Source organism: Sciurus carolinensis, chromosome 9, assembly GCF_902686445.1.
Source record: "Sciurus carolinensis chromosome 9, mSciCar1.2, whole genome shotgun sequence".
NCBI classification, from domain to species: domain Eukaryota; kingdom Metazoa; phylum Chordata; class Mammalia; order Rodentia; family Sciuridae; genus Sciurus; species Sciurus carolinensis.
In genome coordinates, this window is record NC_062221.1 from 62465540 (window position 1) to 62488161 (window position 22622).

Sequence of the window (22622 nt, forward strand, 5' to 3'; positions counted from 1 at the left end):
ACATTGACCTCCTTTTCACTTGACTAAAACCTCTATGAAGTCTCAATCCCTGTTCATTTCTATGGGGTATTTGAGACTTGAATAAATTCTGTGTCTCAACTACTTAGAGATATTTATGAATCATTTTTTCCCATCAAGACATGATTTTCTGTGATATCCATTCAAGTGGAAGAAATTTATCATCCATTTGCCCTTCCATAGAGGTAAATGATTGTTACTTGGAAGAGGGTTGTTGTATAACAATATTCTGGAATGAGGAGTATGTGTTGTATGAAAAAGCAGTCTGTAAATTTATTTTTTTAACTCCCTAACACCTACAATTTTGTAATAAAAACCTTTGAAAGCTTGTCAAAATATTTTTGGCTGGCTAGTGGGAATACTTATAAGAGAGTGCTTCTCTAGCAAGTCATAGTAAAATAAAAAAGAAGTGTCTAAAAGATTCAGAAAGGTAGAAACATGAGGGTTTTGTGTTTATCAAAGGATTTCAGGTTTTTAAAGGTGAGAAGCAGAAAAACAGGGAAGTTCATGTCAGGACTTGCTTGAGTGGGGTCTCTTCACCCATTAAATGTCCTACTCTATAATTAAAAATAATACAAAGATCCAGGCACATGTGCCTGTAAACCCAAGGAGTTAGGAGACTCAGGCAGGAGGATGCCAAGTTTAAGGTCAGTCTCAGCAACTTAGTGAGAACCTGTCTCAAAATTAAAAATAAAAAGGGTTGAGATGTGTCTCAAGGGTGAAGCACTACTGGGTTCAGTCCCCAGTACCCCCCCACCCCCACACACAAATAAATAAATAAAAAGGAAGAATATCTAAAGGGATTGGGGTGGGTATGAAATTTATGGGGAAAAATAGATAGCTAGAGTCAAAGTTCAGAGATCCGGGCCAGGTTCTGAAGGTGAGGAAAACGTTCTTAGACCCTCTGTTACATTTTTTTCACTCCATTACACTTTGTTGAATTCTTCTCAGCACCATTAGCATAGAGAAATGCAAAAGGACTGGAAGGTCAGTAGGACAGCAAGGAAAGATTCTGCTGGCTGGAGTCATGCTGTGATCTTGTCAGAGTCACAGGATTATGATGGGAGACACTGTCCCCAAAGGCATAGGAGGTAAAGATCAAATTTAAGCAGATTATATCTGCAATCTAGTTTTTCTTATCACATGACCCCCCAAATGACTCTCATATTAAAAAAGCTGAACAAAACTGATGCACTGCCAAGGTCAAGGCTTGAGCTATATATAATGACCTGAGAGTGAAAAAGGTTTCAATTTTTCCAGTAAAATTCTTCTGCAAGCAATAGCATTAAAAAAATGCCACAAACACAGCTGTGCAAAGGATACAAAGAGATCTGACCTATGATGAGGAGACTGGCCCCGGGGAGCTCTCAGGACACCACCACCCAGTAACAAAGAATGGGGCAAGCAGAAGCACCGCCTTCTGGTTGCTCTCGTTTAGGACTCCTGTCCCTTCCACGCACCTTGATTCATCTGGAGCCCTTGCCTACAAATCCCACTGACCCATCAGAGGTTATTACTTAAATTTCCCTTTGTCCTGGTTTTTATTTTCCCTCTACAGTCAACAGCTGTTCATGCAAGGGTCTTTAGAGGACCCAAATCTCATTCCTTAATATTCAAATGTTGAGGAAAATGGAGAACCAGAGAAGGGGCGGGATGCTCAAAGTCACAAAGCTGACGGCAGGCCTGACGGAAGCCAGTGGCCCAGCTCCTGGACTACTGCACCTGCACTCTGTCCTGCACATGTTGCCTCAGCCTGATCTCCCCCTCTATTGAAGAATGCTCTTCATCCCCCCGATTCCTCTTCTAGCCCCAGAAGCCTCCTATTTCCTCACATGTCCACTAAAAAAAAAAAAAAAAAAAAAAAAAAAAAAAAAAAAACATAACCCCTATCTCATTTTCTCTTAGGTAATTCTGCATAGTAATTTCAGTGATATTTTTTATTTTTAAGTGTCTAGTTCTGATTGACACCAACCTTTATTTGCATCCTTGAATCTTCTGTTTCAAAAGAGAAAGGCAGAGGGCAGAGAATAATCTGTTCTTGAGATAGGAGATCCCATCAGAGAACTGAAAGTCTGTTGAGTAATGTAGATTATAAACCCTCCATGGAAAAAATTCAGGTTTGTATGATGTCAAATCGTGACTCCAGCTTTAAGGCATTTTATATTGTACTCGAAACCTAAGTGATTGTAACCAATCTTCTGGGCTTCAGATGGATGGACTGGTGACTAATTCAATGATTCAAGTTTCAAACAGGGAAAGAAAGGTATCAAACCACATCTTATTTCCATTCACCCTCAACATTTGACCTAAGAGTGTCTTAAATTTATGATACTGATAGCAAATTCCGAGAATTAAAAATAAAAAAAAGTTTTAAAATTCTAGAGCCCAGGGGTTTCTGGACCTTTTTTTGTGAAGTTTACAAAAGAATTTGTGTACTTTGCTACAACTCAAGGTAGGAAAATAGAAAAAAAAATGTGCCAAGAAGATCAGTGTGTTAGGTTTCTAATATGCCTGCAATTAAATTTACCTGAAGACACAGCATTTAAAATATGGCAAAAGTTGCCAGTTAATTACTGAAGTTGCAGTTGACTTGAAAGTGATAGCTTTTTGAACATGCTTGCTACTGATGTGGTATATAACAACGTATTTTACCCTAGAAAGTATAACATAATGGTCCAAGTATAATAAATTTTAATAGACTTAGGAACTCTGACACTCATGTTATTTCCCATCTCTCTATCAGCTTCATCCTGAAACTGGCTCTAGTCATCTTGTGTGATAGTTGCAAGTACAATAGAAGTCAAATGCTTCCTCATCCATATCCAGAGAGAAGACACACTTCCACCCTGGGATCCCAACCTAGAATGCTGTGAATGTCCCTGACTGGTGCAGGTTACACCATCTGTCCTTCACTAATGTTTGTGGCCAGGAGAATGATGGTTGGTGTTTGATTGGCTTTTCCATTCAGGAGTCACATCTAGAGCAGGAGATCAAGTCATTTACCAAGAAAGTCATACAATTGTGGAGGAGAAATAGATATAAGCAGGAAAATTGAAAGAAAGAAAAGATCGAACACTGTATATCCACTACACGGACTTCTAGTCTGAAAGTTGATAGTTACTGAATATTTATATTCAGGTTATATTTACTGAAAATTATTCTTAGTGTAACTAAGAAGAAAATAATCTCAAGATTACAAAATGATAACAACAACAAAATTCCAAGGTCAGTATGTTTCTTTTTTATTATTATTTCTGCCATTAACTTAAGTTCGTTGAATGATTTCATTTTCATTTATAAGCATTACATTAATTCCCATGCAAAAACCCAAGACCACATATGCCTGATTCCAAATGGCAAAAATCCAACTTATGAGTCTGGACATTCAAGACCAAAACCAAGATGGTGCTTGACCTTTCCATGAGTAGACATCATGGGCATCCTTTGGGAGAGCAGCAGGTCCCCTGACCCTCGAACAGCAGTTTGCCATGAATCCAGACCAAAGCAGGGAGCCAATGTCTTGAAGCACCTACATCTGGCAAGGAATTTCACTCATGAAGACAGGACACCTCTGTTCCAACGTTGCCACACAGATTTTCCTGGTTCCTGCTCTACAGTAACACCTGCTTGTGAGACATGGTATCTTCTATTTGAGGATATTAAATTCTTCCTGCCGGTTTTCCTCAAAAGCTCAGAAGTAGAGACGTCTTTTAAAAAAATAATAATAATAATAACAAAATACTCACCTCTAGAACCCAAAAAGGAATAAATATAAAGACACCTACTACATCAAGTATGTATCTTCCCCAACTTTAGATAGAGTCAATGAACAGGTATAAAGCTTTAAAAACTTCTCTCAGTGAGATAGGAACCAGGAATATCAAAGAGGGCAAAACAGGACCCCACAATTAAAGGAAAACTAAACAAAATACAAATAATCATTCTATCAACTGACAGAGATGAGCTAATTGAAGAACTGATAGCATTTCCAGAGTGGATGTCGATTCATACACACATCGCAACTCTGACAAGGGCAGAGATGTCGTTAGTGCAAATAACAATTGTAATGGTATGTTCTTTAATAGGACTTAAATAAGGCTTCAAACAATTATACATGCTAAAAATAACATTTGGAAACCTTAATTTTGTTTGTAAAGTTATCAAACACACCCTCCAAACCATCCAATGTTTGCTGAATCCAGAACAATTGCATTCAGTGAAGTGGTTCCAAAACACAATTTGTAGCATTATTACTTTCAAAGTTTTACATTGTCTGGTGGAAAAAGGGGAAACCACTCTGGTCACTGGTCAAAAGAAAGAAATCCAGTCAATATACCAGGTAGTTCTCAGGTTTTTATGATTCTCAAATATCCACAGTGGCGAAAACTCATTAGAAAAATAAAGACAGAAACAAAACAAAAATATATTAGAATTCTTAAGCATCAGAGATTTGTTTCCCAAGCCCCATTAATAAATTTTGCACAAAGTATGAAGCAGAAAAAAAGCAAAGAGGATTCATGGGCATATTCATCTATGGCTCAAGTTCTCCTTAAAAAACAAACAACAAAACCAACAAATATAACTACAGGGCAGTAACTGTGAAACGTAAACAACAAAATCAGAGGCAGAGTATGAAATAGTAATATACTGTTTCAGAGCCTGCACCATCCTGCAGAACCAGGAAACTTAAAATTTGTTCTTAACAAATCCAATCTAAGCTGGATATGTAAAAAACGGAAAGACAGATTCACGAACCACACTAAAGGTTATGAGACTTTTAGAACCAGGAGAGGGGAAAAAAAAGTCAGCAAAACACTCAGAAAAATTTATCATCAATTCTGAAGTGGGGCCTTGTGACATCATCAGGGTTAATAAAGACAGAAATGGACTTCCCCGGGTTCTCAGTCACTAGCTGCTGCAGTTTTTTTGCCAAACGGTCATCAGGCTGGTTGGGGTCCCCTCCGTCCGACTGCGGGGAGGGGATGCTGGTGGTGCTGCCGCGCCGCTGGAGCTCCAGGGTCAGCCGGTTGGCTGCCTTGACGTGCTCGATGGCCGTGCGCAAGTGCTCCGCGGGATCTGAGCGCACGGAGGAGAGCTTCCGCGCGTGGAGCATGACCGTCTCCTCTGACAGATGCTCCAGCATGTTGCACTGAGGGATGAAATAATTGGGGCACATCTTGTTGACCAGACAGTGTTGCAGGTCATCAATGAGGCCCAGCAAAAAGTGGGCTGCATAGTCTTCTTGAGCCAGATAGTTGGCAGGAAGTCTGTCGCAGGCCCAGAGCATCATGCTCCGCAGGTGATAGGGGCTAATGGCCTTGGGCCGGGACAGGAGTTTAATGATGATGGCTTTGCAGGCCTGGTAGGCCTGCATAAGACTGCTAGAGATGCACTTCTTCAACTGCACCTCACTCCGGGCAAAGGACAGCCGCCACTCATTGTCCTTCTTGCCCTTGTAGGAGCAAGCAGGCACCAGGTAAAACCCACTGATGACCTCCTCCTCAGTAATCTTCCCATCCCAAAAGTGATTTTCCATGAGCCAGCTCTGGGCCACTGCAGGCCAACCTTTGAAAGATACCACAGGGACGATATCGTACAACATGCGACTGCTCCCCACACCCAGAATGATGGAGATGATGGTCCCATTCTTTTCTACTTTTTCCACCTTTGGCATCCCTCGCTGGGGCTTCTTCTGGATCTCTGATAGGACAATGCTGATGGAGTCATAGAACCAGTCGGCCACTTTGGTAGGGGAGAAGAAGTAGTTGGTGGCGCCATTGATGTGGTCTACGATGGTGCAGCAGTCTTTCCACTTACTGATTGTCCCCTCATCAAAGAGACGAAGGCTGAGCCAGGAGTGGCACAAGGCTGAGTGACGCATATCGAGAGTCACAGGCTGATTACGGTCATGTAGCTTAAGGGCTGGCACCAGAAGGGTGAAGTCCATATCATAGTCAGTACCCCGGGCGTAGACATTGAGCTCATCTAAGTCCAGGTCCACCACGCCTTCCCGGACTCCTCCAGAGAGCAACAGGTACTCATTAGCCACTGGAAGTTTTTGGTCCAGCTTTTGCACCATTCCTAGAAACAAAAAGAGAAAATGCTATTACAGGAAGCTCAGAGGAGGGAGTCTTATGACCTGTGAAGAACCAAAATTCATTACCAGCACAAAACCAGATCTCAGGTTCCTGCTCAGACCCACTTACAATACTTTGTTCTTCTCACCCGTGCTAAAATCTACACTTCTCCAAGTAGAATTATGACCCATCTTTCTTTCAGACTGAAAAGCAGTATCATTTTTAATCACAGGCTTCTCTTCTTGCATGTATTGCCTCAGTTAATATACTGCCACCCACTCACTCAACCAGGCCCAAAACTTCAGTAAGCCTCAACCCCACTTTGCCCTTCTCCTACCACATTTTACCTGTGCACCCTCTGCCAGGTTTCTCACTTCCTTCCCTGTTCTCCACCTCTGCTGCCATCAGAGGAGGCAAGGCTCTTTTTGTCTTTTGCCAAAACAAGTGTGTTGACCCTTGTACGGATGGCACAAAAGCCATGGAGGGTAGTAGACCTGCTGGCACTTCAGTCCCATCAAGGCAGCAGCACCAAACTGTACCAGCAGGCAGTAGGTTCACACTTTCGGCATGCTCTAGCAATTAAAAAAAACAAAGCAATTCCAAGTTCACTACAAAAACCCTTGATGGAGAAGAGATGTGACTGGTTTTATCAAATCCCAATCTTTGAGTCACTAGAAAGACTCCTTTTCTAATAGTCTAGTGCCAAGGTGGGGAATATTCGCAAAGTTCCTCTGCTCCACACTGGAACACGGATGCTGCTTCAGGAGAAGCACTCTTGTAACTGAGCTGTGAGCTGACCTGGTGGCTCTGCTCAAGGAAAACCACTGTTACCTTAAAGAACCAATGATAAGGGAGGGCTATTCAGAATGGGGTATTTGGAATCCCTTTTCTTAAAAAATGAACAAAATAAGCCTGGCTCTAATAAAGCCACTGATAATATTTATTGCCAATGATAAAATTGACACTTTCAAGAGAAAATTAAATTTTAGAAAACTCATATTGTTCACCAGGAGTTTGACATTTCCCAAATTATATAAATCTCTGATGTGATGGATGGTGATCTTAACAAATGCGATTCTTCAATGAGACTGAGACCTCACAGGTTGAGATTGGTGTCTCCAATGGGTATTAAGCAGGCACAGGGTCTGCATGTGGTAAGTACACAACTGACGTGATAACTAATGGACCAGGAATCAACAGACTGAATTAACATTTGTACTTAAATAAGGGCTAGACTTAAATGACTATTCCACCAAAAACATACCAACTTACCTTCTCGGCCTCCTTTGTATTATCATGTATCTACTCGTACTTGATTAGCTAACAAACTAGCAGCATCATTCTTTATGATTTATGTAAGAGCTTCTTCCCAAAGATCTAAGAACTATGAACTAATATTCCATTATTCATTGCAATTACTGCAAATTGACAGTTTGTTGTTCATAGGACAAATCTCAAAGCCAATAAATAAGCCAATGCTATGGCTTAAATACATTTTGTTGCTCCACAACTCATGTTGGAGTTTCATCTCCACTGAGGTAGTAAGAGGGTGGAAACTTCATCTGACTGCAGCATTCAGAATTGGGGCCTCAGGAGGTAATGGAGGCTCAGGGTGAAGCCCAATGATTGAATACTGATGGCTTTATAAGAAAAAGTGACCCAAGGAGATACACATTTGTGGCAGCAGTCTGTCACCATGAACTGCCTCAGCACCCTACCACCCAGATGCAACCCTCAACCTTGGATCTACACAACTATGCACTGAAATAAATCTCTTCTTTATAACTTAGCCTGTAGTAAGTTATAAAGAAATAGTAATAGAAAACAGACTAAGATAACCACATTAGTCTTATAGAATGTTTGTGTCCACTCCCCACCAAATTTGCAAGTTGAAATTTTAACTTCCAGTATATTGGTTATCAGGATGTTGGGCCTTTGATAAGGGATTAGGTCAAGAGGGTGGAGCCCTTGTGAGTGAGCTTAGTGTTCTTATAAAAGAGGTAACAGGGGGCTTCCTTACCCCTCCTATCCTGTAAGGGTACAGTGAAAAGTAAACCAAGAAGTAACTCCTCACCAGATAAACCAGCAAGTAACTCCTCACCAGAAATAAACCAAGAAGTAACTCTTCATCAGATAACCAAATTGGGCTCCCCTACCCCCCAAAACTGTGAGAAACAAAGTCCCATTTTTTTATAAGCCAGAAATGCTTATAAAAGCATTTGACAGGCCATCTCGACCCCTTTTCAAGAATGGATTTGTTCTGAATGCTGAAACTACAATCCCTTGAGTATTGTCCTGGCTGCAAAAAGCTGCCTTTACCAAGATCATTCCTGCGGCTGGGGTGAGACTGATGGAGCACATCCAGTTGCTGGTTGGTGCAGGAGCGTCCCAGCTGGGGGTACCGTGAAAGGCCACTGGAGCCCAGAGCTCTGGAGAGCTCAACAGAGGCCGAGGCTGCATCTGCAGGGAAACCCAACTTCTTCCGTTTCTCCTACCTTCCCTCCTTTTCAGAGGTATAGATGCCACTTAATAAATATCCTAACTCCACCTCTGGTTGCTTCCTAAGGAACCAACTGAAGACAACACAACTACCCAGCCTGAAACAGCTTTCAAAACAAATGAAGCATGGGAAATTAATTTTCCTTTTTAAAGTGGTTTTAAAAACCAAACTTAGCAATCAGGATTGACAGTTATCTTAAACATCAAGACCAATATCAACTTCTCAGAGGTCACCATGTTTTAATATTAACCTCATCTTTACAATGTAAGAAATACCAACACCTCAGGTTTTAAGGGCAGCTATACAAGGATAAGTTTCATTTCTCAGATTCCAAGTAGGCTGTGAAAACCATTTTATCATTTTACTGACTCATATATAGGTACAGTTACTTTCAAAAAGATATATTTGATAATGAAATAATTTATGCTTCCTTATTTCAAATATTCTTTCCTTCCAGCATTTGGAATGTCAAAAATACACATGAAAAAAATTGAAGTGCTGTGTTGTGGTTAGTAAATAAATTCTCTTAACAATTACAATTGTTTTCTGGTACCACATCGTTGTACCCTGTTAGGTACAAATAACTCGAAATTCTTTCTGTCCTTTCATCCTAGACAGGAAGAAGTTGCCCCTGAGCACACTATATAGGACCTATCTATATAATCAGAAGGACCTGTACATTAACAACCTGGAGGTAAATTGTCTACAGAAGTATCACTGAATTTTACTTTGAATTACCAAAATTTTGTTGGGGAAGTCTTAGGTAAGAAACAGCTTAAACTTCCTTCTGCCCTCTGCTGGATTAAAGAAGCTTTAACCTATTTTTCAGTTGTCAGTGTATACCCTAGAACATCCTGCCAATGATAAAATTATTCTCTTTTCCTCCCAACTGCCACTCAGGCATTTAGTTAAAATTAAAATGTTAACATTACTTTCCAAAGAGCCAAGATAAAGTACTGGGCAAAATTCTTCTCTTCAAGAGGCAGGGTGATTTTGGATATTTCATATTCCCTTTAAAGTGCTGAAGAACTTCAGCAACAGAGAGAATATTGCAGAGGGTCCTTTGCCAAGTTCTCAGATATCAGAAATAAAGTCCCCAAGGTCACACGATTCTAGAAGTTAATCCCTTGTGACATCCACATTTCCTTTCAGCCTTCCTGAGCCTACTAGTCTGTAGTTTTACAAATGATTTGATAACATAAACTGGAGCCTTCTCCAGCCTCACACAAGCCCAGATGTCCTCCTTGAAAACCTTCCTGGGCTAAGTTTAAGTGGAAATGAGCTGACATCAGCTTTCATGGCAGATGGGTTGCCGGGCAACTGCATCAGCCCAGGGTTGGGAAAGGAAAAGATAGAGCACACTGTACACTTTGGTGTAGGGATCAGCTCCAACAAGTGCCATTCTGAACCGATTCAAGGTTTTCTGGGTAATTTTAGCAGTGTAAGATCAAGTGACTGGCCACTGAATTATCAGTTACATTATCCAAGCCAGGAATGGAAACAAAGGGGAGACCCACAGACACCTCTGAGTTCCTTAGCAGCAAAGAAAAGGAGGAATGGAAGCAGCTCACTCCCTAGGTACATCTCTGCAGGGAAGCACTGCCACATATTTGTTCTTAAAACTGTAAAGTAAAGCTGCCTCCCTATCATTCCCCACTCCTTGGTTTTGATTTATTTCATAATTTCTATTTAACAAGACCTTAATATTACTTTTGTATATAGATATCGGAGCCTCGACTTTAAGGAATAAGCTCCGTGTCATTTCTTTAGTTCTTTGTTGATTATTTTTAGAACATGAAGCAAAAAAAAAAAAAAAAAAATTGAACTATGAGCTATTGAACTTCCTTATGTCCTAGGAATAAAACTTTATCACTTTCCACTGAATTCAAATCACTACACCCTGTCATTCAAACACTTAATGCCAGGCTGTTTACATCAGAGTAGGAAACCTAAGTCACATTTTTTGTCTTCTCCCATCTTCACAGTCCCAGTTTAATAAATACTAGGTAGAAAAGTGAAATTAGTAACGTGTAGGTTTCCTTTAAACACACACACACACACACACACGCAGCAGAAAGACCTACAAAATAGGCAAACTTTTGCATTTTGTAATTAGTTATAATAGCAGATAAATTTTACCTCCCTATATACCTTTGACTATGTATGTAAAAAGACCTCCAGGCAGAGCTCAACAGTACTCAGGGTTCAAGTAAAGGGTGATCTTCTCGGCCTTGAGTCAAGAGGTACACACTCATGCACCACGGCAGTAATTCTTCACAACAGAAGGGGTACAGGGTGGGATGAAGCTGACAAAGTCCTCTGTGGTTCTGATGTACCCCGAGGGCAGAAGTGACCTTGGTTAACATAATAAATTATATAAAACCTTCCTATAAAATATTTTGATTTATGCTTCAGAGGAAGAAATACTTTTGTCAAGCCTACCTGACATTCTGAGGAACATGTTGCATGTAGGCATGGTCACCTTTTTCTAAGAAAGTCACTGACCTTGGGATTTTTAATGACCCCAATTTGGGGAAGGTTTTAGCATTTTCCTCCTTTATGACAGAAATCATTTACCTAAAGTCTCTTGCTTTAGAGCTGAAAAACCTAAGGTTCAGAGGAGAAGTGACTCATTCAAGGTTACACAGCCTTGGTGACAGATGAACAGCATTGTCTTATTTATTTTTGCCAAGGTCAGCATGTCACATACATAGTGTTCTCCTTATGACAATGACTCGATTTGATGTGAACGCAGAATGATCTGAAAGGGCAGAGGCAGAGGTCTGGGGCAAAGTGCTAGCTTTGTACTTTCAGTGGTCAGAGCTTTTCAGTTGTCAGATGTCTGATAACAGATCATATCTGACCACCCACACTCACCATAAGAAAGAACAGACCTAATCTGGCTTGAAAAATGTCATTAAATCCCCAAATGGACTGCAAGACACTGGAAACAGAGGAGACACCAAGGGAGCTTGCTAGCTTTTCGTAATCTCCTGGGTGATCATTATCATTCACAATCACAGTAATATGCGATTACATAAAGAGGCAGTTTTATTTTGTGCAATTTCTGAGAGAACTACATGCAGTTTTATTTAACCCTCTAGGAAACTGATGAGCTCATGCATGGCGACAGTAATGCCCCGTGGAGAGAATACATGTGAATCAGCCGGACTGAAAGGTGCCCCCTCACACAAGTCTTCCTCCATCTTTCCTCATTTTGACAGTGATAGGTGTGCAAGAGCACTGGACTTGGAGTAAGAGGCTTGGATTTGGGTCCTGGCTTTGTCACAAGCTCATTTAAATGAGCTTGACAAGTTATGTAACGTCTTTGAGCTTTTAATTCTTTACCTAAATAAATAAATAAAACCACTTTTATAGGGTTGTTGGGAAGAATCTAAGCAGAGAGTAGATATTTAGTTCATTTTCCCCATATGTTCTTCCATTTTTCTGCCACCCCTAAGCCTGGAATAGCAAACTATACTTATTTCACAGAGTTGGTTTGAAGATTTAATTAAATAAGATAATCTGTCTAAAACCTCTTGCACATGGAAGGCAAATAAAACCTGTTAGGTGGAGGAAAATGAATGTGGCAGTCTCCCCGGGCCATGCAGGACTGCTGCTGGCACAGGGATACCTCCTCGGGTAGACAGGGCAGGACACAGCCTGGTGCCGAAGGCCAGGTGGGATCCCAGTCCTTTCCTTGTTTTCCCAATCAGCTGCTCCAAGGAACGCAGCTGTGCCCCCTGGAAGGGCCCCGACCTGAACTCCTAGGTTAGCATCTCCAACACCCATGGGAGCAGAGTCGTGTCTTAGCATAGTTACCTCCTAAATCAGATAATAATGGAAAGCCTTTGGCATAGAAACTGGCTGTGACACCTAGCAAATGAAAGACACTCTCACAGGTAACAGTCTATAAACTCCCTGTAATTCAGGCTTCATCACTATATGGCTGGAACCAACTTTGGGATGAGAAGGCAACTGCTTGCTGAAGGAACCATCTGCTTTGGCTTCTTTTTATTTGTTTTGTTGTTTTTTTCATTTTCATGTTTTGTTTTTTAATTTGTATTTATTTTTTGTTGGCTCTTTTTGTTAATTTGAATATCTCATTAATTATATCCTGGGACTTTGAAGTTTGCTAAACAATATAATACGAAATGCTATCGGCATATGTGTATAAATTTGCTTAGTAATTAATTAAAAAGGTCAGGTAGAAACATAAAAAGGCTCTCTAATTTTTCATTATTTTCCTCCTTAGAAATTAAAACTGAAGTTCTAAAAGGGCTTCATCAAAGTCTACGAGGTTACTGTCAACAGAATAAACATGAATGAGTTAAACCCGGATTGGAATTCGATTTATCCATGACCAATATGATTAACCACTCTAGACCTGTCTCCTTACCTTAAATTGGGAAATGACAACTGTTAAATTTGTTGGATGATCACAGGAAGATGTGTGACAAACTTGCTAGTGTGTGGTCTGTACTCGGCTGGCAGTCAATAAGTGGGGGGTTCTGGGCTCGTGCACACACACACGCTATCAATACACTTTTTTCCATTTAGTAAGTTCTGCCCTTTCTTTTCAGTTCTTAGGATAGTTTAAAAACACACGTTCAACTTACTGGCAAGATTCAAAAGAGATATCCGCTTCACAGAGCACCTTTGCACAGCCACCAAAGGAGATGAAAGATAAAGATACAGGTTGATAAATTACAAGAGGAGGGTTTACTTTAGAAGGCTCATTCTTGAAAAACAATAGTGAAAACAAAAGAAAAAAGAAAAGCAATGAGCAACATCTATGTGGTCTCTAATGGCTACATAAAGATGACCACGGTAACTTTCTCGTGATCTGCAAAAAGAAGCTTGAAGTATGTGATGGAAACATTCAGAATTAAGTCAACTGAACCTTATCACCTCTGCCTGTGACCTAGCCAGGTCTGGTTTCCATTGCTTTCTTATTTGGTATTATATATGTGAACTACTTAATTACTCTGAAACTGGAAACCTGGGCATATTAAGGAGGGAGGGGACTATATTTCAGAAAAATAATAAAGTAAGCCAAGTCCAGGAAAGGGCCACAGGGTGGAGATGGAATCCAAAACTCAGGTTGCATTTGTTCATGCACACATTATGCTTTCTATAAACTACTACTGTGCTGAGTACAGAAGATAAAAAGGGGAGGAGAAATACACACAGTCCCTACTGCATGATGGTTACATTTAATAGAAAGTCAGATGATAATTATATCAAACAGAATGAAGTGGTACTGAGAGGAACAAACCTAATCTATCAGTGATTCAGAAAAACAAAATTTTAGTTTTCATTCACACTACAGGATCATCAAGGGTAAACCTGGAGCTCTTCTTTAATCCCTATCTAGAACTTCACAATCACTCTAGTAGAGAAAAAGAAAGTTATGGAGGACCAATTTTAGAGTTAAAAATGCTATGGCTGCCCTAGGCATGATGGGGCACACACCGATTGTAATTCCAGTTACTTGAGAGGCTGAGGAAGGAGGATCATTAAGTCAAAAATCAACCTGGGCAGTTTAGAGACCCTGTCTCAAAACAAAATATAAATGTTTGGCACCTGCCTACTGGATTAATCTCCAATAACCCCCAACTCTCAAAAGTTGCTTGGCTGGAATTGACATATATCATTCTTACTCACAAATCATTGGCCAAAACTAGTACAATGTCCTACCCAACCATAGAAAAGAAAATGAAAATCCACCACATGCCAGGAAGGTGGAGAGCTAGAAATATTTGAGAAGCACATGAACAGCTCCCATACTAATCAAATAATCACTCACTAATGAACATACAATTACAAGCCGAGATAATAACACTGAAGGAAATGAATAAAGGTCCTAGCAAAACCTAAGAGGAAGAAGAGGCACGAAGATTGCTTAACCTGGAAAATAGAAGCTTTGAGAAAGCCATGGGATTGTGTTGTCCTGAGAAAGAACAAAAGGACTCCACCTATACGATTTCAAAACACAGAGGATGCAGAGTTAAAAATTCAGTATAATGTTATAAACGGAGGGCTGGTCCATGGGGCACAACTTTCTAACAATGCTGCCTGTGGAAGCAGTACGTTCCTTGCCTCAAGAGATGAGGAATCGTAATATTCAGCAGGAAGAAAACCATGTGATGGGGTCTGAGTGAGACGCCTTCCACGGTGGCTGCCATCACAAGAGCCTGCTTCTAAAGGAGACCACCACCACGTCCACTCCATGGCCACCTAGGACCACGCAGTGTGTGCCCCAGCAACAGTGGCGGCAGGGCATGAGGAAACTGTGCTCTGATGCTGGAGGCTCCTCTGCTCTCCCTGGTCTGTGTGGTGTCGCTTCTAATCTGCAGCCAGCTACGCAGCATCCTCCAGCCAGCTTGGCCAACGTTAAAGAAGAGAGCACAGGACTAGAAATGTTACGCAGAGAAATACAAGGAGGGCTGAATTTAGAGTGTGTTCTTGAAGTACAAACATCTCGCTGAGGCTCTCTGAGAAGGGCACGCACATTTGTCGATGCTACCCTGTGCCAAGGTACAGGTTGGATGCTTTGCCTATGTCACCTGATTCAATCCTCTTCAAGTGGGCAATGTTGTCCCCATTTTACTGATGAGGAAATCAAGATAAATGATGGTCAAGCGAATTTCTCCTGGTCATAAAGGCTGAATTGGGACCCAGATTCCAATAGAGTCCATACTCCTCTCACTACCCCCTGCTACTCTCCAGCATTAAATGGGCTCTTTCAGGAGATTAAACCACTTAATATCTTTACTATCTCTGGGCCAGTGTAAAACACTACAGGAAATAGTAAATAGAAGCTTATTTCTCTATACAAAAATGAGACAAATTTCATTTTGGAGTAACTATTTCTAAAGTACCAAAAAAAAAATTATTTCAGCCATTCCTGGGGAATAGAGTATATAAAGAAAATGGATCAAGGATCACAGGAAGACATGATTACAAAATAACTTTAAGAAAACAACATCCAGTGCTGTGACACATGGGTGTGAGTGTGTGTGTGTGTGTGTGTGTTGCACACTGAGCTCTTGGACAGTTCTCAAAGAACATTCCAGCAATGTTTCAATCACAAAGCATCCTTGGAATTCCATCAGGCCCCAAAGACAAACTCTGAAAATGTTCCCACACATCCAGATGCATCGTCTAACTTGCTTATTTTAACCCAAAAGCAGAACCTCAACTTTAAGGTCCTATCCCCATGTTTCTAGTACCAGGCTGAGGAGACAGGCAAATGTGATTGCCAAAGGCAATGCTAACCTTGAAGACCAAGCTCTGACTGTTGTATTGTGTCCAATGTGCCATGTTGTACAAAAATCAGGTCAGGCACACCTGGAGACATGGAGAAAGTAAACTTCTCTGCAAATAACACAACCAAGAAAAAACTGTTATCCAAGAGCCTGAAACAGGAAATCCCATGCTCCGTGTGACCCAGCTGCCCGAAAAACCATGTCACTGTTCATTCTAAAGGGATCCCGTTATAACTGAGGTCCACACCACACACTCAGATTGGTCACATTCGCTTACAAACCAATCCCAATTTATATAAAGATGGCTCCTCTAAAAGATTTTAAAACTACCATTGGCTAGTCAAAGATCTTAAAATTTGTTTACTTGGGAAATTTTCGATCACGCACTATAGAGAACATAGTATAAAGAATCAACATAACCAAACTCCAAGGATTATGTTTGCCAATCTGTTTTAGTATTGCTTATCTCATTTTTCTGCTATCATATTTTAAATTGTATCCCAGATATCGTAAAATGTCACCCACAGATACTTCAAGATATTTGTCTAAATGATAAAGATGGTGTAAATCCTCTAGCCACCATTCTTATAACTATACAAAATGAGTAATTCCTTAATACAATTACAGACCTCACTTGATTTTACCTTTTTCTCTAATGTGTGAAGACACAACTGCTGTGTGTGTGTGTGTGTACATGCATGCATGTGTGTGCACACACAGTAGGGATAAACCAACTCATCATTGCTAATGATTCTTGATGAAGTTACAACCTCTCGGGTGTTCGACTGGCCCTGAGCACAGAAGTGCAGGCCAATCACAGTGACTTACTGGTTCTTCCTCACAATCAGTCAATCAGTTTGGGGTCTATTATATATAAAACTAGATCTGAGAACAATTCCCCAAAAGAGTTCATCAGCTCTCTCAGATCAGCAAGCCTGTTTTCCAGCATGTTTATAGTTAGCATCTTGCCTATTTACTTATGACTTGTGGCTATTCCAATTCTCCTCACTACCCAAAGAACACTGAAACTCCTCTTCTGGTTCTGCAGAACTGCAGAGAGGTGAAAATTCAGGCATTTCTCAGATATGGGCCTTCCTTCCATCAATTATGAAGTGAACAACGGCAAGTGAGGTTTGAGGGGGAAATGAGAAAACAGGCAGCCCAGCTTCCTAGCTCACTTCTAGCACCTTCTTTCAGAGCACGGGTCTGCTCAAATGGACCTGCCTTGTTCATGATTCGAAGACTCAAGTCAGATTTAACTTTTGTTTGGGATTAGTCTATCTCCATTTCTCTAAAATGTATAGAAAGAATTCCAGATGACAGGCTTCACTCAATGACCCCTAGGCCATGCTTTCTCGGTGGGGGACTCACATCAATTATGGATTATCTGTAAACCTTGGTGTCTCTCTGTCTGATAACCTGTGTGTCTCCTAACCTAATGAAACAGATGTAACTTGAAGGAAAAAAATAGATGGTGTGGACTGGAATAAATTCCATCTTTATAAGGATGAAATTGTCAGGTGATACACTTAGATTGACAGTGTCGGTCTGATAGTCATTTCAAGACATCAGAAATTCCAGAGCCTCTATATCTTCAAGCAAAGAAACCATATTACACAGTCAGAAGAGACAGAAGGGAGATGCCAGGAGCTTGTTAATGAGCTGACCATGAACTATTCCACAATACACAGGGCACTTCCTTTTACTCTCTGAGAAAAATTTAGCTCTAAGACATCCTCCAAAGTACCAATTTTCAGTCATCTGACCTTAGCAAGAGAGTAGGAGAAAAGGTGGTATATAATTTTGGTGTGATCTAAGATCAAAATCTCACATCTGGTTTTTTAAAATCAGATAATAACTGTGCATTTTCCCTTCCACTCCAAGTACAAAAACTACAAATAAATGGACTCTTCCTTACTAAGCAGTTCCCAGTGTCTGCCAGGAGATGGCGCCCACGCCCCACTCACTCAGTTTCCAGCTAGACTCCAAGGTCATAAAATCCTAGAATGAAAATTCTGGGAAAACGGAAGCTTAGTAAGAAGCTAAGATTTGATAAGATATATTAAAATTGATAGCCTGGACCTATTTGCCTCTAGATACCATGTAGTGATTTGTATTAGTCAACTTTCCATCCCTGTGAGGAATAAAAAATACCAGATAAACAACTTGAAAGGAGGAAAGAATCAGTGGGCTCAGTGTCAGAGATTTCAGTCCATGGTCACTTGGTTCCAGTGTGTATGGGCTTCATGTGGTGAGACAGAACATCACAGCAGAGAGCAAAACTTCTTACCTCAGGAAGGAACAATGGAAGGAGGCTGGGAGGGGCTCCCAGCGACCAACTTTCTCCAACTAGACCCACCTCCTAGTTTCCACCACCTCCCAACAGCCCACCAAGCTGAGTCCTTAAGGATGCACTGCTGCTATGGGGAGCAGCCTTAGATGTATAAACTTTTGGGGGATATTTACGATCCAAACCATAACATGATTCATAACTTTGCCTCTTGATTCTTTGGAAAATCCTGGTAATTCAGGAGCCACAGGGCTCCATCTAGGTTGATGAAGTCTAAGAGCCACACCTGGCAGGCAGCATGGTGGACCACTGATTCCCAGTGCATGCTGAAGACCTGGTTCTAAGGCACAGAGTTTCAGCTCACATTTGCTGAAACTGAATTTAAATAAAAAAGGAAGAGGAATAAGGGCTCAAGTGTAAGAATAAAGGGGATTCTGAGAAGGCAGAAGAAATGGTCTTAGCTATGACAAAAGGAAGGCACTACTCTTTGACGTGGTTTTATTCTGACTACAAATAAATAAATGCATGAAAAGATTTGAGGCATCCAGATGACTAATAAAAATGAATTTTTAAACCTGGCTTCAATCAATAAATAATCAAAACAAGTGTGGCTATATACTGTATGATACTTGGCAGCACTGGCCTCTGGCTCTCCTCATTTTTTAACAACAATCCAGTAGAAAGCATTATAACCCTCATTCAACATGTGTAGGTGCTGAGGCTCTTGGCTGCTCAGTTATTAGCCGAGGTAAGTGCACAAAATATTCACCTAGGTCTCTGGCCTTAACCATTTTCAAAATTTATCTGACTATACAAAATGATTTTAAAGGAAGGAAGGAAGGATGTGTCATTGGCTGTTTTTTTTTTTTTTTTTTTTTTTTTACAGAATTGTCAATTTGCTGCAAAGTGGGCAGAAAGGTAGAGAAAGGGCTTAAATGTAACGCCTGCTCTGCTGGAGGCATCTATGGATCTCAGCCTAGGACTGCAGTTATACCTGGACTGACCGGGTCAATACTAACTGCCAACTATCAACTGCCCAAGAAAATAAACACACATCCTTCCTGGAAAACACCTGTCTTTAAGAGTCAATAATCAAATATTTAATACTAATTAATCAATTTGCCATATATTAATAATAATGCCCCTCTGACTAGACTTTTACCTTCATTTAAATAATGTTATTTCAAATACCAATACTCTTGTTTCTAAACAACAAAGCAGTCACATCCTAAAAACCTGCTCTTTAAAAATAATAACAATTCAATGTCTTACAAGTCGTTCTATTGTATAAAACTGGAATGTTCCCTATAAAGGTTCAGATTAGTACACCTGCAGCCTATACCTATAATTTAAGGAAAGACTGAAGGATCAAATAATAAAGTTTTCAAGGAAAACAGTCATGGGAAAAAAGTACCAACAGCCTGACAGGCGAATAAAGAGCAGAATTCACTTCAGAGACACTACCATCTACCCGCTAATTACTTTCAGTATCTGGGTAAAAACATACTTTACTGTCTGAGCTTGAAAATGTTCACATCAAAAGAAGTCAGACTTTTCAAAACCACCAGCCAAAGCCCTACGTGGACCCTGAAATGTGTAGTCTAAAAGCACAGGAAGGTCATTTGAAAGAGGGCGGAGTTGCAATGCTTTTAAATCCACAGCTGCTCAATACAGAAGGCAAGTCCAGACAAGCTGGAGAAGTCAGTCCCCTGATGATGAAGTGGGAATCATATTTTGGGATGCCTTCTTTCTCCGCTTTTCCCCTCCACCATCTAAAAATGGAGCGAGTCAGCGGATGAAACAGGGCATTTGATATTCTACAGCAATCACGACCAAACCCGGGGAGAAATGGGTGGTTGTTTGTTTTCACTCTGCCTAAGGATGCCGTCTGCGTCAACTGCAAATCCTGTAACTGCTGGCTTCCTGGGAATGCAGTGTGAGGTGCTTGTCTGTTCACCACACACAGATGAAGGAGTCGGATCACTGGGACCAGGGTTGATGAGCTGCCGAGGCACATATCAGGCTGCTAGGGCCCCAGAGGCAAAGATGCTGGGGACGGAATCCAAAGTCCCTGATGCCCAGTCCAGAGCTCCAGGGGGATCTCTCCCAAGGGCGTGTTAAACATACAGGGTTCCACGTATCATCCCAGGACTGAAGAAGGGTCATCTCCAAGGAGATGCTCATGTTCAAAACTGTCAATGATGAAATGCCTTTAAAAAATGAGACTCCTGCTCCCTCCCTCAATCCCAAAGCAGAAGGCTTAACTGCATGGAATCAAGAAGAGGTTTAAGAAATTCTAAGATCTTGATGATCTGAGAGTAGCAACTCCTCAAATCAGGAAGGACACAAACTAGGTGGGACTCTTGGGCACAGGACAGTAACAGAAGAGGTGTGGCATCTCTCCTCCTTCACACCTGGGAGACTTGCTCACCTCTCCGGCCCTTAGGAATTCATTTTGCTGTGAAAGAAAAGATAGGTTTTTGCTAGGTTTCTGCTGGTTGTTCTGTTACGTCCTTATCTACCTTCTCCCACCAGAGTGGCTAATTTTTGTCCTCTGCTCAAGATTAAGCATAGTGATATGTCATCACACAAGGATCCTTAAGGACAACTGGCAAAACACACTACACTTTCCCTGGGAGCACACATATGGGAGTAGGTATTGAGTAGGGTGGACCAGTAGCAGAGCTTACGTAAGTCCATGGAACGGGAATGATTACAGCTTAGTCCCTGAAACCAAAGATCACACAGTTTAAATGGTCTGAACACAGTTATATGATTTCCAAAGCTATCCTGTCCCAGAGCTGAGTTTAGAGACAATGATTAAATACAGACATCCATATTCATATTGCGTCCTTCCAAAAATCCAGAGAGATTAGATTTTATAGTTAAGTAGGGAAAAGACTAAAAATATGGTTCCTGTTTGAGAAAGGTCATTAAAGGACACAAACCCAGGCATAGTATGGTTGTGACACGCAGAAATACAACTTTTTAAAATTGTTTTATTAGTTGTTGATGGACCTTTATTTCATTTATTTATTTATATGTGGTGCTGAGAATCAAATCCAGCGCCTCACATATGCTAGGCAAGTGCTCTACCACTGAGTCACAACCTCAACCTGCCAGAAATACAATATCCAAGACAGTGACAAAAATGATAATTTGTGCACAGATTCAAGCCTTTTTATGAGAGTAACATTCAGATGAAAAGTCCCATAATTCCAGTCTAAAGAGGGTGGTGTGTGTGTGTGTGTGTGTGTGTTTGTGTTTGGGTGTTAGGGAGAAAAAACACTTCAGCAAAATCATACAAAATTTTCAGTCTTGCCACTAGAGGGCGTGCCTTCCTAATTTTTCTTTACACTGGTAAAGGGAAAAGGCCTGAAGGCTCAATACAAACTTTCAAAAATTCATACCTAGTTTTACCGATATGCTTTCAAAAAATGAGAAAACAGTGCTCCTCGCTGATGAATCTCAAATGCCCTTGTGCTGTCCTGCCACAATTCCGTCTGTACTGGTGAAACGTCACAGGTCCATTGATAAAATTCCATAGTACTGGAGAACAGCACCAGGGAAGGAAAGATGTCCTCCCAGCTAAGGCAGACATATGACGGAGAGATTCTGAATTTAGGATAAAGACAAGCTTGACTGTACACCCTGGTTATTAGTTTATTTGTTGTATGCCATTTGGGAGAATTACCTGACTTTCTGAAACTTTAGTTTCCTCATTTAAAAAAAAAAAAAAAAATGGGGATAATACCACCTCTTTCCTGCAGCTCTCATGAGACTTGATTGAAAGAGTTACATCAAGTGACGTTTTTGGAACTTTGCAAATGCTGAGAAAATGTAAAAATGTAAAAGTGTAAAATTCTGCTAACACTTGTTCAGGTCAGTTGATAACATCAGTTTTAAACCTTATTAGTTGAACATGTGACTTTTTAAGAAGAAATATTCCAATATTTTTCTACCTATTAAACCAGAATATTTTTTTTCAAATATTTCAAAGAAATATTCTAGTATTTTTCTTCCTATTCAACTGACTCCTTCCCTCCTTTTAAAATAATTTTAGTTTTTAATAAGGAGTACAGTTGCACAGTTCAACATTCCACAGGGGAAACATGACTTTGAAGGGCTGGGCTGTATTTAAATTGCCTCCTTCTTACCAAGATTGCCTAAGCGTGCTTCGTAAGGGCTAAGTAATGTGGGCTGAATAAAACCTTGTGACAACCCTGTGAGTCTTGTAAGGAGAGAAAACACTTCTAGTGAAAAGTTAAAACTAAGTACCCAGTAGGTAGGAGGCAGGGAAGGAGGAGGGGAAAGAGACAGATGGACTGATTTTTATAGTTATTTTAATTTATCTCTTCTGCTGTCTGATGAATCTGATACCAGAGGGAAATACAGTGAAATCCTGGATTCTGAATGGATCCTGTTTTGCTGCTACAGGGGTTCTTCAGGAGAACTTGAAACACAGA

At 40.6% G+C, this 22622-nt stretch overlaps 1 protein-coding gene across 3 annotated transcripts in view; it reads right to left on the reverse strand.

The window, feature by feature from the left end:
* Positions 1 to 3244: 3244 nt before the first annotated feature.
* Mb21d2 (Mab-21 domain containing 2) overlaps positions 3245 to 22622 on the reverse strand; it is a 109826-nt gene continuing 90448 nt past the window's right edge. For all 3 annotated transcript variants that reach the window (XM_047564146.1, XM_047564147.1, XM_047564148.1), the window contains exon 2: positions 3245 to 6099. In XM_047564146.1, coding sequence (XP_047420102.1) covers positions 4835 to 6099 — 1265 coding nt within the window. In that variant the 3' untranslated portion in view covers positions 3245 to 4834. The remainder of the gene's footprint in view (positions 6100 to 22622) is intronic.